This window comes from Rhincodon typus, chromosome 41, assembly GCF_021869965.1.
Source record: "Rhincodon typus isolate 14 chromosome 41, sRhiTyp1.1, whole genome shotgun sequence".
Classification (NCBI taxonomy): domain Eukaryota; kingdom Metazoa; phylum Chordata; class Chondrichthyes; order Orectolobiformes; family Rhincodontidae; genus Rhincodon; species Rhincodon typus.
In genome coordinates, this window is record NC_063372.1 from 9,729,990 (window position 1) to 9,754,340 (window position 24,351).

The 24,351-nt window shown below is 42.1% G+C and overlaps 1 protein-coding gene across 4 annotated transcripts in view; it reads left to right on the forward strand.

The window, feature by feature from the left end:
• LOC109925260 (sodium channel protein type 8 subunit alpha-like) overlaps window positions 1-24,351 on the forward strand; it is a 186,484-nt gene that overhangs the window by 135,717 nt on the left and 26,416 nt on the right. For all 4 annotated transcript variants that reach the window (XM_048618898.1, XM_048618899.1, XM_048618897.1 and 1 more), the window contains exons 13-18: window positions 7,037-7,169; window positions 10,290-10,528; window positions 13,630-13,803; window positions 15,481-15,837; window positions 17,329-17,799; window positions 20,932-21,052. In XM_048618898.1, the coding sequence (XP_048474855.1) occupies window positions 7,037-7,169; window positions 10,290-10,528; window positions 13,630-13,803; window positions 15,481-15,837; window positions 17,329-17,799; window positions 20,932-21,052 (1,495 nt within the window). The remainder of the gene's footprint in view (window positions 1-7,036; window positions 7,170-10,289; window positions 10,529-13,629; window positions 13,804-15,480; window positions 15,838-17,328; window positions 17,800-20,931; window positions 21,053-24,351) is intronic.

Sequence of the window (24,351 nt, forward strand, 5' to 3'; positions counted from 1 at the left end):
TGGCAAACTTCAGCACTGATTTATGGGCTGCCAGTCTCTGTATGGCTCATGTTGCTTTCTTAGCACATGGTCTTCAGTGCTGTGTTCTAGCTTAGAACAATGTGGCTTGCATTGCTTTTTAGCACAGAGGGAGAGGTAGGCAGTTTGTGATGGTGGAGGGCACTGAACAGTTGAGGGATGAACATGTCACTGTATGGCAGTATGCTACACCAGTATCAGACCTGCAGCATGTGCCAGCAGCTTACACGGCAAGCACAGTGCACGTGCTTCAAGCAAATCACCATGTCTGAAAGTCAGTGGAACCAGTCATCACTCGAGTGAAGCGGGACTACCATCAGTATGGGGGTACCCTACGGTCAGTCAGGTGGCCATCTGATTCCAATCTAGCTTGGTCCTCCTAGAGCCTGGGAATCTGTGTCCTAGCAGTCTGGGGGTTAAGCCACAGTCAGTCCTGCAGTTATAAATATGTCAATCAGGGTGCTGTTGAGACACCGATCTAGAGAGCAGGGTCCATTTTTCCTGTAGTGAGACAGAGAGAAGGATTGAATATGATGGAAATGAATGGAAGTCCAGTTACTGGTGAGGCAGGTTCAGTTGAGGCATTCAGGAGGGCATAGGCTGATTATTTGGATAAAAATAATATGCAAGCGGATGGGAAAAAAGCAGGAGATTGTCACTAGGTAATGATGCTCATTTAACAAGCCAGTTCAGGTATGATGGACTAAATGTGCCTTAACACTTCTGTGATTCTGTATCCCAAGCCCTCTGATCCTGTTCCTCCTTTTGAATTGTACCCTTTATTTTATATTGCCTCTCCACGTTCTTCCTGTAAAATTATATCACTTCAGGGCACACCACATTAAATTTCATCTGCCCATTCCCCAAGCATGTCTGTGGTCCCCTTGAAGCCGCATCACTACTAACCTCATAATTCACAAGGCTTCCAAGTTTAGTGTCATACACACATTTTGAAATGGTGCCCTGCACACTGAAGTTGACGTCATTAATCTAGATCAAGGAGCACAGTGGTCCTTGGGGAACCTGACTGTACACTTTCCTGTACTGTAAAATAAAGCTGCTGTATTTTTCCTGTCAGTGAGCTGACTTCATAATCGTGCTGTCACTGTCCCTTTTTATTCCATGTGCTTTGACCTTTTTGACCTGTTATGTGGCACTTCATCAAATGTCTTTTGGAAGGCCATGTACATCTGATCAATAGTATTGCCCTCATCAACCTCATCTAAAAAAAATCTGCATCAGTCACTTCAACATAATTTGCTGTTAACATATCTATGTTGACTTTCCTTTATTAATTCTCATTTGCCCAAGTGACTGTTAATTTTGTCCTGATTTCTACAACTGACTGTTCTGTAATTGCTGCATTTATCCTCTACCTTTTTGGAACAAAAGTAGTTTTGAACAATGTTTGCAGTTCTCCAATCTGCTGGCAGCAGCTCTGTATCTGAGGGAGGATTGGAAGATTATGGCCAGTGCTTGCACTATTTCCAATCTTACTTCCCTCAGTATCTTGGATATATCTTATCCAGCCCTGGCAACTAAGCAACTTAGCAATCTTTATTAATTTTTAGTCCTTCCAGTGTCTCAACTGTCTGCACTTTCATAGTTTTGGCAGCATCTTCTTCCTTGTAAAAGATTCAAAGTATTCATTTGGTACCTCAGCTATGCCTTCTGACTCTATGCTTAAATAGCTCTGTTGCTCCCTAATCAACCTTGCTCTTCCTTTTACTGTTTATATGCTTATAGAAGATTCTTGGATTCCTTTTTATGTGTACTATCAACCTCTTCCTATACTCTCTGTTTGGGCCTCTAATTACTTTACTTCCCTTCTGGATGTTCGATGTTCAACTCCATCCTCGTCCTTTCAGGAAAGGAAAGGTAGAAAACTCATGCCACTTGGAGGAGGGAAGAGCAAGTTTGATTCCAGACTTGGCCTTTTAAAAAAATTTTTGGTAACAATGGCAATTAATTGTACAACTTCATAAAGCATGTTGTTTGCTAAGTGGGCACTTTGTCTCTCCCTCCTCACTCTGATTCCTAGAATTGCAGTCATGCAGATTACATGAAGAAGAGACTAAGAGTGACATCTTTAACCATATCCTAAAGCTTTGAGCTGGATGGAAGTGGTCACAAAGTTCAGATGTTTGTTGTTTTAACCTGCACCGAGTCACGGGGCTGTTGTAGGCTGGAGCCCCAATAGATTGATGCTTCAGAGCAGTACTGAGGGTGTGCTACTCTCTTCAGATACAATTCTCAAGTGGACATTGAAAAATTCTTTGCTTATAAAAGCACAGTACTGCGGCTGTTGGAGATCTGAAGTAAAAATAGAAAATGCTGGAGAGACTTAGCAGGTCCAGCAGAATCTGTAGAGAAAGAAGCAGAGTTGATGCTTCAAGTCTGATATGACTCCTCTTCAGAACACATTTCTTGACACTATTCAAAAGGGGAGCAGGAAGCTATGAATGTACTGGTTAGTATCTAACTCTTTTGAGTCTCAGTGTTGTCTGCAGGACCTATCTGTGCATAAATTGGTTCTGAAGTGACACGAGACATCTAGTCATCATGAAATGCAGTTCATGAAATCCAGTTCTGATAAAGCATCACTGGACTCGAAACATTAACTCTGCTTCTCTCTCCACAGATGCTGCCAGACCCACTGAGCTTTTCCAACACTTTCTTTATTTTTCATGAGCTGCACTATGCTAGTTTGGTCTGTACTGACTCCTGAGAGTGCAGTGGCAGAATGTGAAATGGAACGATCCTTAATTCAGGCCAACATGCCACAAAGTGGCTCCCGCAGGAAGCAGGAAGGTGAGAACAGCAACTATCTCTGAGAGTGACTTGACTATTCTCCTGATTGAAGTTGGACATGAAATGAATGCAAAAATGACAGCGGGTGATGAGAAGTCTGCAGCCAGCCACAATCATTTGGAAAGAAGTGGCACAGTCAGTGAGTGGCAACTCCCTTATCCTCAAGACACCAACGCCAGTCTCAAGTTTCATGACTGCACAAGGTCAGCAAAGGTAAGCTGCCATTCGTCATCTTTATTTTGCATTTAAATGTTCAGTGAAAATATAAGGTTATAACCCTGTGGACTATACAGATGCGTTCACAGTTATGTTGCTGCACTGGAGAATCTTGCATTGGGTATGTGCCTTTGCAGGATCATTTTCAGTTTCAAGATTCTATAAGGAAAATCTTATATATGTTCTGGTAATTTTTAAACAAGCAACTCTCTACCTGAAAGTAATCAGGGTTTCTGTTTGCATGCAGGAAAGCAAATTAGGCGTAATTTGCAGGAAGACTCCATTGCATAAGGAAGAACAGCAATCTTTTATCCACTAACTCAGTACGAAGAGGAGGCAGCCGTTATACTGGAGTCCCACTCTTCTGAGGTGGAGATGTGCATCCTCAAATGAAAAGTGCACCACAAGTACCATTGTTCACAGCCAACACAAAAAATCACTTTTCAGACTGTCTGTGCTTAGAGGAGACCCTTACATGAATGGAACAAGAAAAAAATGCCAGCTTGTAGGAAACATATCACATTTCCCCATTAATTTCCCTCCACAGAATTGGAAAATCCATCTGATAGCAACATCTTCAAAAGCTTACCCAGCAGGAATTCACTCATGTCATCATGAACCTCAGGTTTGCAGTCACCAGCGGAAATGGTGTCACTTCAAGAGTTAATGGTATGAAATGGAGACCAGAGAATTAATGCAGGCTAGGAGTAGAGTGAGTGGCATTGAACCAATCTCCTGTTATATGCTCAGCTCCATGTTAGTTCCATTGTGAAGTATATTTCAGGCAGACAGTATGATGCTATTGGTTTATCACTACTGCACAGGACACATTCCTACTCCAGAGTGCTGCACAACTTTCAAGGAAGACAGTGAAGAGGGTGTTGAAAGTAGAGAAGGATAATCATAAGTGATGGATGAGGAGATGCCAGCCCTCAACTGAAGATCTTTTGGCGCACTGTACTGTCGAAGTCTCTGAAACTGTAGAACAGAAAAAGGTGGCAGTTCCCAGATTCCCCTCTGCAACATTGTCTGACACAGATCTCCTGACTCAACCTCTTGGGTGTTGATTGGACTGGGTGTCTGAATGAGGATGCTGACTGATGTGGCTCTTCTCTCCACTCACCTGCTGCTCTGTTTCCTGCTCCAGCAAATAAATTATACAGAGGGGAATTGCAATTAGAGAAACCTTTTTGCAGCGACTCACTCCATTCTAGAGAAGGAAGAGCCATTCGCAAGGGAAACTTGGACATGAAGCGAAGAGTGATCAAAATATAGAACAGAAATGATTTGACCAAAACCTAATCCAATCTCTGACTTAAAAAATAGCAATTCACCATTAAGTTCCAAGTATCAGCTTTCCTTAGTTGCTGTTCTGTACTATCCTGTTTCCTCCTGTTTGAAATCTTATAATAGCACAAGTTAGACTGGTGGCTTCATGGAAATCTCACTGTGAAACTACAATCAATTGTCATTTAAAACCCATCAGGTTCACCAATGTCCTCTAGGGAAGAAAATCTGCTGTCCTTACTGGTCGGCCTACATGTGACTCCAGGACTACAGGATTGACTTTTAACCACGGCCAAGCAAGCCATTCAGTTCAGGGTGCAATGCAGGATGAGCAATAAATGCTGGCCCTCCCAGTGATACACACATCCCATGAAAAAATGTATTTAAATGAAGCGTTCACTGTATGCCCTCAGATCCTGAAAACTGCACGTGTAAAGTGGATGAGACTGCAGTAGAACAGACCCCAGTGCCCCCTGCACACCCCATTTTCCACGACTGGCCAAGTGATGTACGCAATTGCAACAAGGGGCCAGGATTGGAGAAGTTTGGTTACATTTAGCACATACACTTGAAGCACTAATTTGCTCTTTCTCTGTTCAGATACTGACGTACATGCTGTATGTTTTAAATGTTTTCTGCTTTATGCTTTCAATCAGCTAAAATGTTTTTTGTCTTCTATTTCCTCATGAATTCAAACAGTTGAAAAAAAATGGGAAACTGAATGATGCCACAATGCACTGCCCTTAGGTTAAGGATCTGAGAGGATCATTTAAAATTTGTCTCCAAATGAAGAACCAAAATGTCAATACGTTGCCCTCATTCTTACACCAGATTGCATTTGTAGTGTTTTATTCATAAATTTGTTCTGAGTAACTGTGACAAAGGACTGATGAGTCATTTTATAATGATAGTGGACCTCATCTTGAGCTTCTACAGTTCTTGAGTGAATGCAGCCACAGTGTTGTTTGATAGAGAACTTCCAGGATCTTCAGATAATAAAGGAATAGCAGTATATGTCCAATTTTCGATGGATGGTAACTCGGAGGTGCTCTAATGACATGGCCACCCTTGTTAAAACTTGCAGGGGAGGGGGCTGCAGTAAAAGTCAGTCTGGTAAATTGCTTTAGTGTATAATCTATCTGTAATGCATTGGTGTGGCAGAGCTTGTTAAATCCAGTGAAAGGCATGCTGTTCAGTACAGAGTGCAAGATATAATATACAAAGAGGGGTCTTCGCTACTGAAGATTTTGAACACTCCCTTGGAGACGGATTCTGGGGGATTGTAGCGTTGTTAAGGTGCACTGTTCTGCTCATATAGTGGGTGAGATTTTAACTTGCTTCTAATAACATTCACAGCATTAAAATTGGTCCCATACATCATGACTGGCAGAGTTTGATTGTGTGCTGCCATAACTTTGGGAATGATTGAATTTGATGAGAAGAAGTGGTTTGCTGGATGAAGGCCAGGAATTGGGAACAGATTTTTAAAATGGGGAGGAATAAGCTCAGCAATTCCATGCTCGACAAAAGTACAGTACAATTATTTGATGTTAAAGTGATCGCTTTTGTAACATCATTTCTGCCCAGCATTCTCAATGAATGCTGCTTCCTAATGGGATTGCGGAATTGCTAGAGAAAGGTTATATGTTCCGTCAGAATTGCTGTTTCTTCGTGAGCTGTTCAATTACAACTTAGATTAGTGCAACATTCCTTGCGTTAAAGAACTGAACTCTCAGCACTTAACAAGGCAGTGAAGCAAACACCCAAACAAAGGGAGAAATGTTGGCAGTGGTGGGGAGCTTAGCTAATGAGATAAATCTTTCTGAGACTTTTGAAGATGGAGAAGGAGGTAATGAGAAATTTATTGATGAACTTGAGGACAGTGACTCAAAATCTGACTTTAAGTGCTAGAACAGATAGTGAAGAGCAGATAAGGGGAACGTTTCAAGGATGTTTTTGTCAAAAATTGGAATAAAGCCATAGAGGAGTTTAAGGATGAGGACAAGTATATTGAAGCCCATCTCCAAGGGTCAAAGGAGCCATGGAAATGATGGATGTATTGGACATCTTGAGAGTTGGACCTGGAATTGAGGGATCCTGAATTTCTGGACCTTATGAAAAGTGAAGACCAGGAAGACTGTTGAGAAAATCAGTACTCAAGGTATTGTAGATATGAGATTTGAGATTCAGGACTGTTTCGGGGAGGGATGGGAGCTTTAAGTAGAGAGGGTTAAAGATTATATAATGATCTGACTGTGAAGTCGCAATATTGTATACATAACTAATATGTTCAGCTCAGAAAAGATACTGATGGAATAACTGCACTCGCTGCATTTCTTAAAAATATACCTATCTTCCTTTATATTTTTCAAAGTTAGTGTGTACTGGCCAAATGTAAATCTCTCAACTATTCTGAACAGCATTACATGTGACAAAGTACAATATAATGTACAGGTTATTTAATTTGATTGTACAGAGTGGAAACTGGACATCATCTTGGTGAGGCACTTAGCTAAACTAGTTGCAGTGGAGGATGCTATCCTTGATGGGTTTTGATTGCTGTATTGAACTGTCACTTGTATCCCCTCTCCCTTCCCCTTTCCTCACCTGCTTATCTATGGATGAAGCATGCAAGCCGCACACTGCCATGTTTCTTAAGAAAGTAGGATTGGAACTATACTAATCACAATGTAACCATTTACAGCCTACTACTGAAATCGAGAGCAAGAAGAAACATTCGGGCTCCCTCCTGGTGTCGATGGACCAGTTGAATGCATCTTTCGGAAGGAAGGACAGAGCGAACAGTGTTCTAAGTGTTCTGACAAACACTCTGGAAGGTGCGTAGAACGTTATCCTTTTCAATTTCAAGATGGGTGACCTTCTGTTTCAGATGAGCTGCTCAAGTAATATTTTTTGATTCCAACAATACTTAAAGATTTAAATTAATTGGTTCTCTGGTCTCCTTAAGTGTGTAGTGAGCACTGTACAGGGCTATGCAGCATGCTATGGAGGGACAAGCCTCCTCCCAAGGTTCCCACTCTTGATTGCTGTCCAGGAGCTACTGCAGGCAAGTTTTGGGATCAGATCTTTGTCTACACCTCCCCAACGACCGTTTCTCCAAAATCAGGCAAAATAAACTGATGTTAAACTGAACAAAATTGTAGAATGTTAGCATTCAGTGGAATGCCTTCATGGTGAAAGGTTTTCATTGGCTTTTTTACCGTTCAAGGGGCAAAATCACTGGAAATCCATTCACTGCCATCCTTTTGAATTCAGAAATTGCGTTGTACAGGCGATACAAGTGGAAATTCAGCAGGAGAATCTGCTCATGGTCCCTCACCATAACTGGTGGAATCCTCAAGCGTCCTGCAGTGAAATGACAGAGGCCATCAGTGTGGAAACAGGCCCTTCAGCACCATCTTTGGAAGTTTCCTGCAATGCTTTGAGGGTCAGATGTCAGGAGCGGCTAAGGCCAGAAACAGGGGGAGACACCCTAAAATAGGAATTGTGACCCAAGGAATTTTGGGACCTAATTCAGTTGTGATAAGCTTGGCAAGCCCATCACCATGTTGATGTCTTTGATTAAAGCTCCTGATGAATAATTGCACGTCACTCTGCGGTGTTTATGTTTCACCAACATAGAGTGCACATTATCTCTGTTAAGGAACACTCTAAATCTGGAGAACTATAGTGGTGGGCCGATGAGAGTGTTGACCTGTGTGTGTCTGGTCAAATACAGTACTATCAAAGTGCTCTGCATCAGTTGGCACTGTTGCTTATGTCATTCTTATCATTACACTTATAGACTTTATGCAAATAACCGTATCTCATGTGTGTCAGCCATGACTCAATTGGTAGCGTGTTTATCTCTCTCAAAGCTCTGGGTTCAAGTCCCATTCCAGGGCATGAGTGTAAAACTCCAGGCAAATGCTCCCATGCAATACAGAGTATGTTCCACCGTCTTTGGATGAGATGTTAAACTAAGGACCTGGCTGTTCTCTCAGGGGTGTAGAAGCTGTCAAGGCACTCTCCAGAGCAGAGCAGGGGGCAATTATCCCCAGTACCCCGGCCAAAATGTAACTGTTGATTAACTTAAGGGGGAAAAAACAAAATTATTTGGTTCTGAGGAAGGGTCACCGGACCCGCAATGTTAACTCTGATTTCTCTTCACAGATGTGGTGGCTCAGTGGTTAGCACTGCTGCCTCACAGCGCCAGGGACCTGGGTTCAATTCCACCCTCAGGCAACTGTCTGTGTTTAGTTTGCACATTCTCCCCGTGTCTGTGTGGGTTTCCCTATAACCCACCTAATCTATACATTGCTGGACACTACAGGCAATTTAGCATGGCCAATCCACCCTAACCTGCACATCTTTGGACTGTGGGAGGAAACCGGAGCACCCAGAGGAAACCCACGCAAACACGGGAGAATGTGCAAACTCCACGCAGACAGTCGACTGAGAGTGGAATTGAACCCAGGTCCCTGGCAGCAGTGCTAACCACTGAGCCTCTGTGTGTGTGTGTGTGTGAGAGAAGATGTGCAGGCTAGGTGGATTGGCCATGCTAAGCTACCTGTAGTGCCCAGGGATGTGTAGATTAGGTGGGTTATAGGGGGATGAGTGTGGGTGGGATGCTCTGAGGGTCGGTGTGGACTTATTGGGCTAAAGGGCTTGTTTCCACACATTCTATGATTCTATGCTGCCAGACCAGTTGAGCTTTTCCAGCAATTTTATGTTTTTGTTTCAAATTTACACCACCTATAGTTCTTTTAGTTTTTAAAATTATCTGGTCTTTATTGCTGTTTGTGGACATTTACTGTGTACATATCACAACAGTGGCTACACTTCAATTGTGCTTGATTGACTGTAAAGCACTTTGAGATATCCAGTCGTCATGGCTTTGGTTCCCCATGCAGCAGCAGAGGCGTTAGCATAGTGGTAATGTCACTAGGTTAGTAATCCTAGAAATCCAGGTTAATATTTCCATCAATTGTTATAAAAACCCATCAGGTTCACTTTAGGGAAGGAAATCTGTCATCCTCACCCGGTCTGGCCTACATGTGATGCCAGACTCTCAGCAATGTGGTTGACTCTTAACTGCCCCCTGAAATCTCACAGGCCACTCAATTCAAGGGAATGGGCAATGAATTCTGGCCTTGCCAGCAACGTCCACATCTCATGAAAGAATCATGGAAAAATGTCAGTCATTATATCGCCCAGTCTGTTCTCAAGGCGTTTGTGTAGTGCATTGCCATGTTGTCCAGTCCAGGCTCCTCGCTCCCTGCTGATTTCATTTGCGAGTGTAGACGCTCTGGTGCTACAGTGGCCTGGGGTTAAACAGTGTGACTGGAGTTTACCTGTGCTGAATAGTCTGGAAATCCCTGCTGAAAATGCATGTGGATGGACATCCAGGGCACTGAGCTTACCGATAAGGCCCTCTGTGGTGGGTATATGAAGAATTGCCACCTTGGGGAGGTACTTGTGCCTTTCAAACCAGCCCACAGCAAGGGGTAAAATTGGACATGGCCGCAAAGTAAGACAGGTTGAATCACATTGAATGCCTATCAAACACTCCACTGAGCATAGTTCCATTGACTGCTGTAGAACCCAAGATTAAGTGTGGTATAACAGGCAAAACAAAAAGTGTCCCCATTTGTTTTGTGCCCTTGCTCTGAGTCCAATTTCACCCCATCCCTTTGGAAGATCCTTCCCACACACTAATGGCAGGCGATAAGAGCTGGAGAGATTCCTGGTCAGTCATGTGATGGGGAGAAAGTAGAGTCCACAGCTGCAAATAACAACATGCAGTTAAAAATGCACATTGTCACAGCAACTGTAACACCCACCACCTTCAGAAAGGGATTGGCAGAATTCATGAACCACTGAACTATGCTGCACACAACTTTGTTGTTCGTAATTGTGGCTAACTTATTTCAAACTCTTTGACTTTTTGATTTCAGAGCTCGAAGAGTCTCAGAGGAAGTGCCCACCCTGCTGGTATAAATTTGCAAATATGTTTCTCATCTGGGAATGCTGCCCCCTCTGGTTGAAGCTGAAAGAGTACATGCATCTGTTTGTGTTTGATCCATTCGTGGACCTAGCCATTACCATTTGTATTGCACTCAATACCCTCTTCATGGCAATGGAGCACTACCCAATGACGCCGTCCTTTGAAAATGTTTTGGCTGTGGGAAACCTGGTAAGGCACATGGTTTAATTTCTGTTTTCAGAACAGAAATGGAAAATGTTAAGACAGATTATCAGACCCAGCTGTCTGTTCTGCTGTTTATGGTCCATACAAGTCTCCTCTCACCTCTTTGGAACTTATCTCGAATCCCCTCAAGTGTAGCCACACTGTTCACCTCACCCACTTCCCCAGTAGCATGTTCCACACTCTGAGTAAAGCCATTTCTCCTGCATTCTTTGTTTCTATCTCAATATGGGTCCCTACTTGTAGAGTCGCCCACACGTGGAAACAGCCTTTATATCTACATCGACTTGATAAAATGTCTGCATAGTCTTAAAGATCTTAATCAGGTCTCCACTTCCTGTTCCGAAGGAAAGAGCCCCAGGCTTTCTGAGTTTTTCTGATAACTATAATCATTGGTTGAGAGGTACTTTAGTTTTCCTGCAGAAACAATCTCTTATACCTGAATTCTCAGTGGTCTTAGTCAGCGCTTGACTAGCAAGCTTTAGCAAAAATGTGTTCTCTCAACTTTTCACGTGAGTGTTAATTTGGGCTTAAAATAAAATATTGAGCTTCCTGTGTTTTGTCTTCAGCAATTGTTTCAGTCTCTGGATTGTATCTGTTATCTCTGTCTCTGCTCATTCTCGCCTCCTAGCTCTCTAACTCGCCTCCTAACTCTCTCTCTCTCTCCCCCCACCTAGCTCGCTCGCAGTCTCCTAGCTCGCGCTTTCTCTCCTCTATCTACCTCTGCCTCCCTCCTCTAGTGCTCTCTCTGTTGCTCACCCCTTCCTCTCACTGTCTTCTCTATCTCTTTCTACTCTGTCTCTGTACCACACTGTACTCAATCTCTCTTTCTTCTACCATCCCCACCAACTCATTCTCTCTCTCCATCACCTCCCTCTGTCTCTGTCACCTCCCCCTCCCCCTCTCGCTCTCTCTCCACCATCTCCCCCTCTCTCCTTGCACAATGGCGAGCTGTGGAATTTTAATTAAAGTTTTTGAAAGCAAGTCTTAATGACAGTGACCATGACAACTATCATCAATTGATGTAAAAATCCATCTGGTTCACTAATGTCTTTTAGGGAAGGAAACTACCATCCTTACCTGGTCTGGCCTACATGTGACTCCAGACCCACAGCAATGTGGTTCACTCTGTCCTCTTGAGATGGTCAAGCAAGTCACTCAGTTCTGGGGCAGTTAAGGACAGGCAACAAATGCTGGTCTTGCCAGCAATGCTCACGTTCCATGGAAGAATACATTTTGAAAACTGTAAGACTTGGGACAGAAAGGTGCAGATGCAGCCCTATTCCATATCTGTTTTGGGTACTCAGTAAAGGACTGAAATGATTAAATCTACGCACATTTTAGTGCCTATTATGTAGGAACCGTGTATTGATTCATAACTTTAATTCAACATTTCCTTTCCTTTAATAACCAGTCGACCATTACCCTGTTTCCTGATAATTGGGTTGTCTGTTTTTGTTATCATGTGCTCGTTACCTGTTTGCAAGTTTCAAATATGATCACTTTAGACTACAGAGGAATTTTTTGACGTTTGTCACACTGTATTTCAGCCTTCAGGCTGTGAGCATGTTTCTTGGGGAAGAGAATGTCATCATTATTAAAGTGCAGGTTTTTTTTGATGACACTCAAATATTACAAAAACTATGTGTGACAATCAGAAAGTGCATACAAATGGGAAACAAAAATGGTTGCAAACTGTTGCAACTCCTGTTGTGATCGGGAGAGAAAGATGCACAAATGTGTGGATGTGTGATTAAATATTGAGGTTGAAGGTAACACTGAAAAACAACATTACCTTGTGCCTAAAAGGACTGAGGATTTTGTCACATGCAAAAGGCATCCTGCTTGGAGACAGCTGTATTTTTCCTGTTCTCAAGCCCTCCCATTGTTTGTCAAGAGTGATTCATGCAGGGAAGTGTCATAAATACAATATGTTCTTATATAATGCTGGCAGGATATGGCTGTTTCTGGTGTTAGATACTGAAATAGTGAGTTACAGTTCCATAGCCCACTCATTTAGCACAGGCACAGACGCATTGACACTCAATTGGACATCTAGAGTAATGCATACTGTGTGTCTATATTTGAATTTGACAATTTTTGGTGTTTTAAGTTTATACTGTGACTGTTTTTTTGTTTATGCATGGCTGCATGACTTTAGGTAAATCAAGGAAAGCAGACGGCCAACATATAAAGTGAACTACTAAATTATTTTCAAGCACACATGTGACTTATCTACAGCAGGGAAATGAAAAACGCTTGGACCATAAGACGTAGGAGCAGAAGTAGGCCATTCAGCCCATCGAGTCTGCTCTGCCATTCAACGAGATCATTGCTGATCTGATCATCCTCAACTCCACTTTCCTGTATTTTCCCCATAACCCTTGATTCCCTTCCTGATTAAAACCCTGTCTGTCTCAGCCTCAAAATACTTAATTGCCCAGCCTCGACCGCCCTCTGTGGGAAAGAATTCCACAGATTCACTCCCCTCTGAGAGAAGAAATTCCTCCTCATCTCTGTTTTAAATACGTGACCCCTTATTCTGAGACTATACCCTCTGGTCCTAGACTCTCCCACAAAGAGAAACAACCTCTCCACATCAACCCTGTCAAGTCCCCTAAGAATATCGTATGTTTCAATAAGGTCATCTCTCATTCTTCTAAATTCCAATGAGTGCAAGCCCAACCTACTCATCCGCTTCTCCTCAGACAGTCCCTCCATACTTGGTATCAGTCCTAAACTTAGCCCTAGACTTGCAAGGTCCTCCGTCAGAGTGTTGAATGTTTCTGGACTGCTTCCAATGTCAGTCTATCTTTCCTTAGATAAGGGGCCCAAACTGTTCACAGTATTCCAGCTGTGGTCTGACTAGTGCCTTACCAAGTTTTAGCAAAACCTCCGTACTTTTAAATTCTATTCCCTTTGACTTCCCTATTATCCACTGAACTTGGATACTAGCTTTCTGTGATTCACAGATGAGGTCTCACAATCCCTCTATTCTCCTTGTGACTGCCTGTAATTGTTGGCAATTGTTATCTGATCAAATCACTTGTGAATGATGACTAGAAATGTTGTTTTGCCTTCTGTTTCAGGTTTTCACTGCAATCTTCGCAGCAGAAATGTTTATGAAGCTGATAGCGATGGACCCTTACTACTATTTTCAGGAAGGGTGGAACATTTTTGATGGCTTTATAGTGTCCCTCAGTTTAATGGAGCTTGGTCTGGCAAATGTTGAAGGACTGTCTGTGCTGAGGTCCTTCAGATTGGTAAATATCAAGTTTTGTGTTATATGTCATAATTCTGTTCACAGTTGCTTACAATCACCTTTGGGTTATGATACCTGAAAACATTGCAGGTTCTCCGTCAGAGTGTTGTGTCTTTTGACACCATTGTGTCAACTAGAAAGTTGTAAATGCAATGGGCGTGTGATAGGACTTGTGACAGCCTGTCTATTTTACAGCAAACAATGTCTGCAGTAGACAGAGTCTATTTAAATGACACACTGCAGCATGCAGTCTACAGACTGTATTTAAACAGTACACAATCTACAGAGTGTATTTAAACAGTACACTGCAGCCTGCAGTCTCTAGAGATTATTTAAACAGCACATAGTCTACAGTGTCTATTTAAACAACACACAGTCTTCAGAGTCCATTTAAATAGAGTGCCAGCTACAGCAAATGGTTTGTTATGACCAAAACTGTGGCAATGCCTCCTAATTTAAAAAGGTGATTTCACCAGCAAGTTTCATTTAATGAAGCGTAGTTACATATTATAAATTTGTCATTTCTATTGCAAGGTGTTGCAACTGAGTGATTGTTACATGCACAGTCTGAGCATAAAATCAATCTAATGTAATCTGGTATCAGAAGTATAAGCAACTGGCTCACAACCAGAAGGAGGAATTTATCTCATTTGCAGTGTTTGCGTAAAACTGACAGTGACTACAAAAGCAACTCATTGATAGTTAAAAGCACCTTGGAGCATCCTGAAAGCATATAAGAATTATGACCCCAGTTGATGTTACTACTGGACAACTCAGATTCCAAAATAAAGTCTGGCTTGATAGATTATCTTCTGCCTTTTTGTTAATTTAGTGTGGCAGTCTTTCGGTGAAATTTAAGCAAACAAGGCTTCAGATTTGGTTTTAACAATAAAGCAGAAGTTTATGACACAAAGTAAATAAAAATAAAATTAAACAGACCAACCCAGCTAAATATAATAGCCTGAAAGATTTCAAACATACAACAAAACAAAATCCCATCTATCATTAACACCATCACTTTTGTTACTCAAAAACCAGAGAAATTCCTTCCTTATAAAATCTGTAGGTTTGACTTAACTTCTTCTGAGTTCTGGTCCCATATACTGTGAAGCCTTTTCCTTCAATCCTCACACAACTAATCTTAGACTTTCTCAGTCTTTGAATAATCTGCACAGTTCTAACCAAACACTTCAGGTTTGGAAGTTTCACAACCTACACTATTTCACTGAGTTAACCTATTTCCTTAACTGCTATGAACAGCCTCCTTTTTATAAGAGAGACTATACTTGTAAGTGACTTCAGTCAGGTTTCCTTCAAACTGCCCAAAAGCTTTTGAACAAGATTTTTTAAAAACCTGTTCACCTCAGATTCTGATAAGCTACTAACTTAATGCTTCTCTCTCCAGTCGTACAACATAAACAAACGTCCATGAGCACTCCAGGAGGCATATTCTGTTTCAAGTGATGTTTCCAGAAAGACTGCCCTAGTTAAGTTTAAACCCCTTCACAAATATAGACCAACACCAATGTGCCACTAGTTTAAAATCCAAGCTGTTTTTTGAAAAAAAAGTTAGATCACACAAAGGAGGGTGTGAATCCTTATGATTATGTGTCCTCTGATGATTCGCGATTGAAATTACTGTCTGTTCTGTTGATCAAACTTTCTTTCCGTTTTACAGTTGAGAGTTTTCAAACTGGCAAAGTCCTGGCCAACACTCAACATGTTGATAAAAATTATCGGCAACTCTGTTGGTGCCTTAGGAAACTTGACATTGGTGTTGGCGATCATTGTTTTCATCTTTGCTGTGGTGGGCATGCAGCTCTTTGGGAAAAGCTACAAGGACTGCGTCTGTAAGATCCATGCCAATTGTATTCTGCCCCGTTGGCACATGAATGACTTCTTCCACTCTTTCCTGATTGTGTTCCGTGTGCTGTGCGGTGAATGGATTGAGACAATGTGGGACTGTATGGAAGTGGCAGGCCAGACCATGTGTCTCATTGTGTTCATGATGGTCATGGTCATCGGCAATCTTGTAGTAAGTAGTGAATTTTACCATGAATACATACCAAACACAAATGGTATGTGGTACATTAGAACCATAAGAGTAATTTTATTCCCAGGAATTGCTTGCAATTGCAGACTATGTAACCCTGTCACAAATACTCAAAACTGCATAAAGCATATGTGGTGTTTTGCAGCTTAACTAGAAGAAAAAGCCTAGAATTGAAAAATAATTGTAATTTTTAGTAGCCAGCTATAAAGAAAAGATTTCATTTCTTGTGTTCCAATTTGTAACACAGCCATCATTTATTGCATATAATTCCTGCCTATGTAATTCTAATATGGAATTAATCAGTTTAACATAAGCATGAAATTATTTATTTTAATGTCGTGTAGGCATGAATTTCTAAGAGTATATCGAGGTGTACAAATACATCCCAGAACAGTCTCAGGTGTTTGTTTTATTGCAAGGTACTGTGTTTCATTTTGACTGGTTATGTGAATGTCTAATACTTGGTCTGAAATTTCTGGCTCATTGGCGGAGCTACCCTTCTCGAGCAGTATTTGGGACTTCCTGAATGTGGTGGTCCTTTGAGAAGTTCCTGGTGACTGTAGGGGTTACTTTCCACTTTGACAAGACTGGCATATGCCAGGAGCATGTATCAGGAAATTGTGAATCCCAGGTAGCAGTTAGCAACCCATTGTACAACCAAAAGTCAGTGTCCAACCATTTCCAGTTCTGAATTCACAACATGTGTTCAGATTAAAACTGAAATTGTCTTCAGGATTATCAGATGTTGAGAAACAAAAAAATTACTTTGCTGGTCCTCAATATCATCGAAGTGCCCACTTGATTGGCACCCTATTCACCACTTTTATCAACCACTCCCTCCTCTACTGATGCTCAGTAGCAGCAGTGTGTACTATCTACAAGATGCACTGCAGAAGTTCACCAAAGATCCTCAGACAGCACCTTCCAAACCCATGATCACTTCCGCCTAGAAGGAAAAGGGCAGCAGATATATGGGAACACCGCCACCTGCAAGCCACTCACCATCCTGACTTGGAAATATATCTCCATTTCTTCACTGTCACTGGGTCAAAGTCCTGGAAATCTCTTCCTAAGGGGCATTGTGGGTCTACCTACAGCACATGGACTGCAGCAGCTCAAGAAGGCAGCTCACTATAGTGTTCTCAAGGGAAAACTAGGGATGGGCAATAAACAATGCCTACATCCCATATACGAATATAAAAAGAAAACAGGTCTTGTGTGCCCTGAAATCAGAGTCTCTGAATATTAGTATTTCCTCGAATACCACTTTAACAAATGTTTACTTCCAGTGGTTAAGTTCAGGTCAGTTGTGTGTAATTTTAAACACAGTCTGAGAATACTAAAACAAAGATGTGTCTCAAATGACCCGAATTTTTCCTAAATAAATTAGCAGAGCCCTCTCACTACAAAATGAAGGAGAAGCTTTCCTTCTGCTGCCTTTTTTCTGTTATATTCACGTATGTTTCACCATAGGTGCTGAACCTGTTCCTGGCCTTGTTGCTGAGCTCTTTCAGTGCTGATAATCTTGCAGCGACTGACGATGACGGTGAGATCAACAACCTTCAGTTGTCTGTGATTAGGATCAAGAAGGGAATCGCCTTTGTGAAGGCCTATGGGCGTGCATTTGTTCAAAAACATTTCAAGAGCAAAGATGCAGATGAGGCCAAACCACTGGACGAGCTCATAGATAAAAAGGTGAATTACATCGGAAACCATACTGGTGCTGATATCAACCGAGAAATGGACTACCAAAAGAATGGCAATGGCACCACCAGTGGCATAGGGAGCAGTGTGGAAAAATACATAATTGATGATGACCACAATTCCTTTATCCACAATCCTAATCTTACTGTCAGAGTTCCAATAGCAGTTGGGGAGTCGGACTTTGAAAACCTAAATACTGAAGACTTCAGCAGCGAATCTGAAGTTGGTGGGAGCAAGGAGGTAGGAAGACATATTTGTAATTCTTGTCTGTGGTCATTGCTTTTTTGTTGCTGTCGTACCACCAGTCAACATTCAGTAATTCAGCTGAATATGCCAGAGGCTGAACTTCAGAGTGACAAAATGCTTTCAGGCTGACCAATCAATTTCCCATCCCAAGCACTTTCTGTTTGAAAGGTCTACATTGAACATTTAAACATTTGACAGGATAGTCCAAATTCCTTTGTCTGATTTGTAGCATAAGTTTTAACCATTAGAAACCTGCCAATTTCACTGCTGATAGAGCGGAGAAATTAATTTCAGATGAATGCTTTAAAGATCCTTTTATAACCCTTTTTACATTTGGTTTTTGAAGGTTGAAGTTTTTATTTGCCTTAGTGACCATGCTCCAAAACATTCTGGGAATGCTCACTGTTGAGACCAATCATATTGAGGATGAATAAGATTCTAGTCCTGAAAAGATTCCAGAACTTAATAAGTAAGTTGAGAACCTGGAATTTACAGATAGTAGTTTCAGGATAACCACTGTGGCACATGTCAGCCAGTGCAACAAAAGGTACATAAGAGTAGTACATGCCTAGCTAGGGGCATGACATAGGAGAGGAAGTTGAGATTAGTCGAGCCTTTGTCTGCACCATGGAGAAACATCTAGAGCCTACTTGAGCTAGCCAGATATAAGGGGGTGTCCTCATGATGCGTGTTTGGCAGAGAACCCAGACTAATATAAGTATGAGTTGAGCAAGGGCCTTGTTTTAGCAATTAAAGTTGATCTTGACTATTATGATTGACAACTCTATGCAGTTATAAAATGTTGTTCATTCTATGATCTCTTTTGTCAATGTCTTGTTTATTTGGACAAGGTCAAGGGATCTAAAGTGTTTGAACCTCTGTTGATAATTAATGGTCTTTCTGATTGACACTTTCATTGGATGTAGGAATAGTAGGCTTTTTTCAAGAAACATTTCTGAATGGGCCTTTTTGGTCTCCGTTCCACACTCACCATTGTTATTATATGAGCTCATTGATTATATACTTGAGCACGGCAGGGAAATAAGTTGTCATAGATGATGTGGAGGTACCGATGTTGGACTGGGGTGGACTAAGTCAGAAGTCACAACACAAGGTTATAGTCCAACGGGTTTATTTGAAATCACAAGCTTTCGGAGCGCTGTTCCTTCATCAGATGAAGTGATGCCCTCTGCTGTAAAGAATTCCACAGATTCCACAGATTTTCTCTCCCTGAGAGAAAAGTAAATATTCTCATCTCTGTTTTCAATCTGCGACACCTTAGTCTGAGATTATGCCCTCTGGCCCTAGACTCTCCTACAAGAGGAAATGATCTTTCAGCATCTACCCTGTCAAGTCCTCTAACAAATTTGTATGTTTCAATAAATTTGCCTCCCATTCTTCTATATTCCAACTAGTCCAGAGGCAACGTACTCAACCTCTCCTCATAAGACAGTCCCTCCATACCTGGAATCAGCCTAGTGAGCCTTCTCTGGACTGCCTCCAATATCAGTATATCTTTCCTTCAATAATGGCTTGTAATTGTTAAGTTTTGGTCTCTTTAGTACCCTGTACAGTTTTAGCAAGACTTCCTATTTTTATACTATCTGCCTAATGCCAAATGTTAGCACCCGTTGCCCTCCTCCCGAAGATGCTCAAGGACGTCCAATTTTCCACCAGCTTCCTACCTGTTTTCCAGCTGGATTTAAATGATGCCCGGTGTTCAAATAACCCAGGCTCTATTTCATGAGTAGTGAGTCTGTTTTCAACTCGCTCTGCTACTCACCTGTCCAGGGTTAAGCCTTTATCTCTGTATTGTCCATTAACAAAGTGGCATTATTGCATTAAGACTTTTAACCCTGGCAGTACCAAACCAGTATGTAGAATAGAAATACAACACCATAAATGAAATGTTACAGGCTGTGTTACTTTAGACAAGAGAGTAGGGGTGGGAGGTATACCCCCAACAATGTAAGCACTGACAATGGAATAGAATAGCACCTTCTATACACTGCATGCTATTCAGAATCCCCATCAATAATGATCATGCACTATTGTGATAGCACTCTTTTACCAACCTCAGTAGATGAATATATGAACAAGGTATCTTTAATGTCTCCTTCCTTTTTCATGTTTCCTTTAGCATGCTGTCAAGGGAGTTAAAATTACACTGTGCAAACTTAGTAACAAATGCATAAGTGGCTAATAGCCTCCTTAAAACTAGCGATAAAGTAAGTTGTGGGTATACAACAGAGATGGGCAGGACAGGACCCCTGGTCTGTTCAGCTCTGTGAAATAGTTTGTCACAAAAGATCGACTTGCCATTCCAACTGAAGCTGTACGGACTTCCAAAGTCTCTGGATGCATTTATTATTCCAGTTTCACCGAAACAAAGCTTGTGTCAAAGACAAAATATGCACAGTGAAAGTACACTATATATCCAGACACCTTGGTATATTTTGAACTTTGAGGCCTTAGCTTTCAGTGTCTAGAAGTTTGGCGATTGTGCCCAGTATTGGGGTTGTCAGTGCAAAATATCTCAAGGACTGAGCCTACGACAACCAGAACTCTCCATCTTGACACCATCTTTTCCAGAGTTTCCCTTTGATTTTCTGCAGCATGGAATAACCGCTATGTAAATTTAACACCATGATCTGTAAGACATCCTTCTTTGTATATATTTTTGCTTCAAGTATCGCAACTTTAAATAAAAAGAGACAGCTGCTCTTTATTTCACAAGGCGATGCTTTGGCCTTGAGCAATCAGAGACATCCTTGTTTTAAAATGTGTACAAAAGTGTGGCAGTTAACTGCCAGTCATCATTCGCTGGAGCAGTCTTCATGGCGAAACCTTTACCAATCAGCACTGATCTCATATACAGTATAAAGGTTATGTCCCTTTAAATTAGTATTCTTGCCAATTGTCTTGATAAGTGCAAATCTCAACAGAATGTGTCTTTTTCCAAAAATACTTCTTAAAAAAGTGCTTAAAAACTGATGGCCAGGACAAGGTAGCAATGCATGACCTACTGTATATCTTTCTGTTCTTGTTGTGATGACATCTATTCCTTCAGCATCACTTATTTCATTGTGGAGTTACCAATCATTTGTTTGTCTTGTGAATTTGCAGAAACTGGATGACACCAGCTCGTCAGAAGGAAGCACAATAGATATAAAGCCAGAAGGAGAAGAGGGGCCACCAGTCGAGCAACCTGAAGAGTACTTAGACCCTGAAGCATGTTTCACTGATGGTAGTACCTGACTAAATGACATTGTGAAATCGCAGTTAGCATTGCAAGAGATGATTTGGGTCAGAGTGACTTATTGTGGTGCAAGACATGGACAACTGATGCGATCCTCATGCTCTTTTTCTAAAATAGATAAGACCCTAAGAAATCCAAGCAGTTTCGGGTCATTTGGTCCCTTGATAATAATATATGATTGTAACCTTGACCCCACTGTCCTCTTTGTCCCCCATAACCCTCGTCTTCCTTGTCAATCAGAAATCTGTCTAAATTTAGCCTTGACTAAATTCAATGAACCAGCCCCCAATGCTCACTGAGCAAAAGAATTCCAAGCACTATAACAACATTCCTGGGAGAAGAAATTCCCTCTTATCTCTGCCTTGAATAAGAGGCTCCTTGGGTTCAATTTTCCCTTACCTGGAGGTGGTGAGAAGGGAAAACATTTGGATGAGTTGACCCCAGTGAGATGCTCAACCCCTTCTCAGTACAACTCTAATAAAGGGTTGGGTGAGCATGTCCATGGACAACTTTCCTGACCTGCTACCAATTAACGGCTTTAAGCAATCAATTAATGACCTCAACTCACTGAATCCCCAAGGGGCCTCTGTGGCACAATGATAGTGTCCTCACCTCTAAGCCAAAGTCCTGAGTTCAAGTCACACCTGCTCCAGAGGTGTGTCGTAATATCTCTGAACAGGTTGAAATAAAAAGTATCCACCATTTCCCTAATTACTTCCCTTCCCCAGAAGGTGAGATTGGTATCTGGATTCCCAGCTGAGAAACCAGAGTTTGAGGGAACCTCCAACTGTCCAATCCAGAGGCATTTGGAGGGACAGATGAGGGGACTTTTAAAACAGCCCTTTGCCTTCACCTCTGACACCACCCCTCCCTGTGTCCCCACTTCACAACAATATTTGGAAAATTACTTCATTAATTATGTTATGATGAAAGTTATGGATAATTATGTGTTTTATTTGAAAACTGTGTGCCTAGCTCTAGATTCCCTTGAAAGAGGAAATAGTTCAATGAGTTAAAGTAGGAAGCAACTCAGCCACAACTTCTGGAATGTTCTGGGCCAGTAGTCAGCAAGTGTGGTTTATGAGGATAAAAGCAAACTAATTTGTAAGGAAGCATGTGTTAAAAATAGCTCTGTCAATGCTATGCTTAATTACACTTAAATATATAAGCAGGATAGATCCTTGCTGTATAAGGTGCTGGTCACACTATATTTAGATTGTTTTGTGACATTCGCTAAATAACAGGAGCAACATTATTTCTTGCACTTTGATTCAGGAACAAAACAATGTTCCCAGGTATCAAGAATTTAATTATTTCAGGAACAAGTAATATACAGTGAGAGAAATGTTTGAGGTGACTGAGTAAATTGAAGGAAATTGTTTACTTGGAGTGGAGTATTTGAACAGTGAAAGACAGAAGTGATACGTTTCAAGGTTTTAAAGAAAGGGAAGTCCTCTTTTTATTGTCACACAGAAGTTATTTGATTTCTGAGCCAGGACCACCTAAAAACAAATAGCATAGAATGGGTTTTAGGGGAATATAAATGAGTTCTTGAAGTAACAAAACATTCAGGACTAGAATGGGGAGGTCTTCTGGAGCAGTCAGTAGCGTCCCTGCCTCTAAGCCAGAAACTTCAGGTTGAAGTTCCCCTCCAGGACCTAATGGTCATGGGAGGTATATTCATAACAGGTTGATCATTAACCTACAAACCCTACTGAAATTCCTGATGGCAGGTGGTAAGGGTGAGTGTGTCTCCTGGTTAGCCATCCTGCAGAAGGCATTGGCAAATCACTTCAGTATCTTACTGAGCATTACCATGATCCAACAGAAATACAGTGCAGTTTCATGGTCACCAATGCCTTGTTTTGGACAGGAGAGAGAGAGAGAGAGGAGGTAGATTGGCACCACATCTTCAAACACTCATACCTTACAGACAATGTCCCAGACACCACCATCACCATCCCTGGATATGTCCTGTCTCACTGGCAGGACAGACCCTGCAGAGGGAGCAGCACAATGGGATACAGTCAGGAGGGAGTTGCTCTGGGAGTCCTCAACATTGACTCCGGACCCCATGAAGTCTCATGGCTTCAGGTTAAACATGGGCAAGGAAACCTCCCACTGATTACCACATACCGTCCTCCCTCAGTTGATGAATCAGTATTCCTCAATGTTGAACAACACCCAGAGGAAGCACTGAGGATGGCAAGGGCACAAAATGTACTCTTGGTGGGAGATTTCAATGTCCACCACCAAGAGAGGCTCGGCAGCAGGACTACTGATCGAGCTGGTCGGGTCCTACAGGACATAGCTGCTAGACTGGGTCTGCGGCAGGTGGTGAGGGAATCAACAAGAGGGAAAAACATACTTGACCTCATCCTCACTAATCTGCCAGCTGCAGTTGCATTTGTCCATGACAGTATCGGTAAGGGTGACCATTGCACAGTCCTTGTGGAGACAAAGTCCCGCCTTCACATTGAGAACAACCTCCATCATGTTGTGTGGCACTATCACCATGCTAAATGGGACAGACTTCGCACAGATGTAGTAACTCAAGACTGGGCATGCATGAGATGCTGTGGGCCATCAACAGCAACAGAATTGTACTCCAACACAGTCTGTAACCTTATGGCCCGGCATATCCCCCACTCAACCATTACCATCAAGCCAGGGGATCAACCCTGGTTCAACGGAGAGTGCAGGAGGGCATGCCAGGAGCAGCACCAGGCATACCTAAAGATGAGGTATTAACCTGGTGAAGCCACCAAACAGGACCACTTGCACGCCAAACAGCATAAGCAGCAAGTGATAGGCAGAGCTAAGTGATCCCACATCCAACGGATCAGATCTAAGCTCTGCAGTCCTGCCACATCCAGTCATGAATGGTGGTGGACAATTAAACAACTCACTGGAGGAGGAGGCTCCACAAATATCCCCATCCTCAATGATGGAAGAGCCCAGCACATCAGTGCAAAAGATAAGGCTGAAGCATTTGCAGCGATCTTCAGCCAGAAGTCCCAAGTGGATGATCCATCTCGGCCTCCTCCAGTGGTCCCCAGCATCACAGATACCAGTCTTCAGCCAATTCGATTCACTCCATGTGATATCAAGAAACGGTTGGAGACACTGGATACTGCAAAGGCTACGGGCCCTGACAGCATTCCGGCAATAGTACTGAAGACTTGTGCTCCAGAACTTGCCGCTCCCTTAGCCAAGCTGTTCCAGTGCAGTTACAACGCTGGTATCTACCCGACAATGTGGAAAATTGCCCAGGTGTGTCCTGTACA